Below are 5,556 nucleotides of genomic sequence, written 5' to 3' on the forward strand. Positions count from 1 at the left end.
AATGATAACCAGTTCGGAGTAAGTGGAACCTGCTAATTTTCTAGCATCCAGCATCCACATTCACAAATTCAGAATTCTATCTTTAAAATAATAAGGATATGGAAAAACATGTGAATTGACTGTTGGATTGATCAACTTTCTCATAAACTTTTTTAGCAACATGTTTTATATTCTGCATAATATCAAAGAGCTACGACACATGGGAGTTTTGGTAGGCTGGCACTACAAGAGAAAAGCTGAAGTTCACCGTGAAAGATTATTTACCAAAGTGAAGCAGTTAAGAGAAGCAGAAAGGGATAGATAGATAGATAGATAGATAGATAGATAGATAGATAGATAGATAGATAGACAGATAGATAGATAGATAGATAGATACATACATACATACATACATACATACATAGATATCCTTGTGCCAGATGTTCCATAAACAACAAATAAATCAACAAATAAATCAATCAATGACAATATTTGTAGAGCAGTAATATTTTTGTTTGCAACAATCTTCCTTTATGAAAATCTGAAGGATGCGCATATATAAAAACAATCAAAATGTCCTAATTCTCTGTAAGCACTTGATTTTCTAGAAGCTGCCAAAGTAATATTTGTTAAACTTTGTTAATGTAAACCAGTTCTTGATAGAATGTGTTCGAGATGTATATTTTGTTCTGTAATGAGATGTCTGACAAATACCAACATGTACCAAATATTTTTATTTCCCTGATCTATGTTTCAAATGCCTTGTTTTAATTTAAAACTTCAAATATTATTTCTTACTAAAATAACATGAAGTTTTAAATTCATGATTTATAAATAATGTTTAAAATAGTATTAGCTAAGGAAAAATATTTGCTGTCTTCATGGAGAAATGCTGGTGTACAGCATAAGCAAATATTCTTGTCTGAGGAGTTAATTTTTAAATGTTTCCACATTACCCCGAAGGAGATATTATTTTTTCAAACTTCCTTTGTGTTCTAAATCTCTCTCCTTAATTAATTTTTGATCCATCTGTTAGGCTAGCTTCTGAATTGCCTGGACAATAAGCCCTGGGTGCAACTGATGAGTTTCTTTGCACTATTTCTTTATAGTTTATGCCACTTTTGAGGGACATGGTATCAAGAGACCTAAATTGTGCTAGAATCTCACATTTTGGCCTCTGCCTTCTTACGGTGATGGTCTTTGTCAGGATATAAGCAATCTGAATCCTGTGACTTAGATATTTATTAAAAACCTCTGCTTCTTTTCAGTATTTGTCATGGACAGACACTTAACCTGACTGACAAGATACCAAATCTTCCACTGCCAAATTTCTCACTGATCCCTTCTTTCTGTTCTGGTCAATTTCTAGTAGCTTAATTCTTTTCTGCTGCTGAGAATACAGTTTCCTACCAAGGCTTTACCTTCATATTTGTGCCTCAAAACTTTACCCTCTTTTCTAGACACACTCAGTGTCAGTCTGTGGTGCAATAAAGGAGCAGAATACTAAAAACTAAAAATATTCAGGAAAATGGAGAATACAACTTTACAATAATTATATATAGAGAAAGATAATTAAAAGTTTTGTCTAATCTATATCTAAGAACCATTAGAAAATTTATATGGTATATGATTCAAAACAATTTGGGGAATTATTATAAAAGATTATTAACACCCCTATATATTTATTTTAGTTTATATAGTTTATAAATGTGACATTCTTAATGTCTTGTTTTCTTATTATTTGTATCCTTTTGAATGTAAGCTTCATGAATGTAGAGATTATTTTCCTTACTGCTGAATTCGACAAACCCACAGCTGTGTTTGGTACATAGTAGGCACTAAATGAATATCTGTTTAATTCATAAATAAAGAGAAGTACATGATCCACCTAAAGCATATTTTTCATTTGACTTTTATGTGAGCTAACACATCTGACTTTGTCAATTTCTTCTAGGAAATGAGCTGTGTCTTTCTATCCATAGCTCTTAGGGTTGCTGAGACTATGGTGAGGATTAACCAAACTACTACAGTAACGGAGTTTCTCTTCACTGGATTCCCACAGTTTGAAGATGGTAGCCTCCTCTTCTTCATTCCATTGTTTGTTATCTACATATTCATTGTCATTGGGAATCTTACTGTTTTTTTTGCAGTCATGATGGATACCCGTCTCCACAACCCCATGTATAATTTTATCAGCATTTTCTCATTTCTGGAGATCTGGTACACAACTGCCACAATTCCCAAGATGCTCTCCAACCTCATCAGTAGGCAGAGGACCATCTCCATGATTGGCTGCCTCTTGCAGATGTACTTCTTCCATTCACTGGGAAATTCAGAGGGGATTTTGTTGACCACCATGGCCATTGACAGGTACATTGCCATCTGTAACCCTCTCCGCTACCCAACCATCATGACCCCCAGGCTCTGTGCTCAGCTCTCTGCAGGGTCCTGCATCTTTGGCTTTCTTGTGTTGCTCCCAGAGATTGCATGGATTTCCACACTGCCCTTCTGTGGACCCAACCAGATCTACCAGATCTTCTGTGATTTTGAACCTGTGCTGCGCTTGGCCTGTACAGACACGTCCATGATTCTGATTGAGGATGTGATCCATGCTGTGGCCATCATATTCTCTGTCCTGATTATTGCCCTTTCTTATATCAGAATCATCACTGTGATCCTGAGGATTCCATCTGTTGAAGGCCGCCAGAAGGCCTTTTCTACATGTGCAGCACATCTTGGTGTCTTTCTGATGTTCTATGGCAGTGTGTCCCTCATGTACCTGCGTTTCTCTGCCACTTTCCCACCGATTTTGGACACAGCTATTGCACTGATGTTTGCAGTTCTTGCTCCCTTTTTCAACCCTATCATCTATAGTTTTAGAAATAAGGACATGAAGATTGCAATTAAAAAGCTTTTCTGCCCTCAGAAGACGGTTAATTTATCTTCAGATCAACGCTAGCTCATAGGCACCTTTCACTGTGGATGCTACTCTAACCCAATAAACCATATAAATAACATATAATTCATTCACTGTCACACTGATATTTTGTGTCTCTTTATCCCTGTTCTTCCCATGTACATGTATATCCTGCTTTCACATGTCAAATTAAGATAGCATGGACCACCTGTCTAGACTTATACAGGTAGGTAAAAAATAGAAAGGAAATATGAAGTAAAGTCATTACACATAATTAATATATTTTATGAACATTAATTTATTATTGGTATATAAACATTTTATGTAAATGCTTATTATATTACATAAGCATTAATAACAACTATGAATTTATAAAACATACTAGTTAAAAGAATCAGATCTGTAGAAGACGTTAAGGTTTGTATTTCAGTGATGCCACATATTGCTTTGTGACTTTGAACAAGTTGATAATTAATGTGTCTGCATCTTAGTTTTATCATCTATTGGTATAAAAGTAATATATTTTAAAAGTAGGACTTCAAATGCTAATATGAATATTAAATGAGTTACTCCATGCAAGTGCTTAGAATATGCATAACACAGAGCATGTGCAAAGTGTTATCTGTTAATATCATTTGCAACTAATTACTATATTTTGTTATTGATGCTTTAAAGAAATCTTTAGTAAAGAGTGATATATTAAAAACAAAAACTCATACTTAGGAATACTTAGCTATGATTATTATTTATAGTATATTTGTTGTTATTATTTATCTGGAGCTGAGTTGAATTCAAACTTCATTTACTTTGACTGCTTTGGTTGAATAAAATTATTTGGTTAAAAGTAGTCTCCAGCACATTCTGAAGTGATAGATAACAAAAATATATAGCATTTGAACTACATTACTCTTGTTTTCACTTTTGCTGCCTTTAAAATGTCTATACATTGCCACTAGAAATTAATTATCTAAAATTCAGTTTAGATTTGTATATTAAGATAACAGTTTAAACACACATATTTAAATTTTCTTCCTCAAAAAATTCAATGGAAATAAAACAGTCAGGACTAGATGAGCTGTTAGATGACCTAAGCACTGAAAAGTGTAAGGATATAGTAATGTACTTTAAAATATGTATGAGGTTACCTAAAGATCTTCATGATAGCTATGTAAATACTCTGAAATATTGTACATCACTTTCTTTTTTTATAGGAAAGAAAATAATTTCTATTTATGTCAAAAGTACCAGTTGGTTCTGTTTATTGGACAGTCCAGGAATGAACAAAAATATATATTGAAAAATTAACAGCAAAAAACAAAAATCAAAATTCAATTAAACCAAAGCATTATCTATCCTAGGGAAAAAAGAGTTCCTTCAATTGAACCCCAAAGTTAAAACACTTCCTCAGGTATGAGTACATGAGACCCAACTGAGGAAAATACTTATCTGCCCGGTGTTGGACAAGAAAATAGGGGAGGAGAGCCTAGATGTTAACTGGATGAAATTCTACATAAAACTGATAGAAAAAAAATAATTAAAGCTTGAAAAAACAGAAATTGAGAACCATACTCTCCTTGGGAAATCTGGATAGAGAGAATGGAGCCAAAGTACATGTGAAATTTCCTAGTCACAATGGAGTTATCCCCTGAGCTGTGTTCAGAGAAGGGCATGAAAAGTAAATCTTAAATTTACAAGCCAGAGAAGTGAGGAACTACCCAGGTAAACTGAGGCTACTAAAGCAAAATGAAAAAGCACAACTTTTTAGCACAATAGCAATAATCTATAACTAATATTGAACTTCGTGGCAGATATTTCCGTATTTGCTATGCACAATTAGATATTTGACATCTTGGTTTTTTTGTATCCAAATATATCCTCTCCTCTCTCACACACAAACACAGATTGTCTTCTTTAAAAAAAAAATTTAGTTTTGCCATATACCATATGTATTAAAATCATTAATTTTGTCAAATGCATAGCCCGATAAGTAGTTGGATTACTATAGTTAAAGAGAGAGAGACTGAGAGAGACAGAGAGGTTTGGGAATTGAAAGTCAATGCTCTTCCATTACATAAACTAACTCTAATACACAAACCATTAAAATGTTTCCTATTTAAAATTTTGATGAGATTTGTGAAGATAGCTGTCAGAAAAAAATGTTGGCAAATGAAAAATACAAAATTTAAAATACAATGGAGATATTGAAGAATATATTAAATACTACAGAAAATTAAATTAATGATTTGTAAGATTGCCTAGAAGATATGTCTCAGAATTTAGAGAAGCCACATAAAGAGCCAAATATTACATGCAAAGAGGAAAAGACATACATGGATAATGCATTAATAGATACTACAGAGCAAAATGTGATTATGGGAATTCTAGAAAAAAACAAACAAAACAGAGGAAAATAATAATTAAAATTAAGGGAAAATATTTCTGAGCTTGAGAATGCTTGAGTCATGGGATCAAAAGAGATTGTTTTATATTATACAAAATCATTGGAAACACAATGTGGTCTGTTGACATTTTTGAATTTAAAAAAACTACAAGTTAGATAACTAAAATAGGCTCCCAAATCATAAGAAGAAAAGTTAGACAAAACTCAGAAAGTATGTCTTCCTATTTGAGAACTTGATACGTATTTCCAGAAGAAGATG

The 5,556-nt window shown here is 33.0% G+C and overlaps 1 protein-coding gene across 1 annotated transcript; it reads left to right on the forward strand.

Moving 5' to 3' along the window:
• Nucleotides 1-479: 479 nt before the first annotated feature.
• On the forward strand, nt 480-5,297 carry LOC719948 (olfactory receptor 6K3-like). The gene has a single exon (XM_077941617.1). It carries the CDS (start codon nt 1,937-1,939, stop codon nt 2,936-2,938), a length of 1,002 nt encoding a protein of 333 aa, XP_077797743.1. The 5' UTR covers nt 480-1,936; the 3' UTR covers nt 2,939-5,297.
• The last annotated feature ends 259 nt before the right edge of the window (nt 5,298-5,556 follow it).

The sequence above is a fragment of the Macaca mulatta genome, chromosome 1 (genome assembly GCF_049350105.2).
Source record: "Macaca mulatta isolate MMU2019108-1 chromosome 1, T2T-MMU8v2.0, whole genome shotgun sequence".
NCBI classification, from domain to species: Eukaryota; Metazoa; Chordata; class Mammalia; order Primates; family Cercopithecidae; genus Macaca; species Macaca mulatta.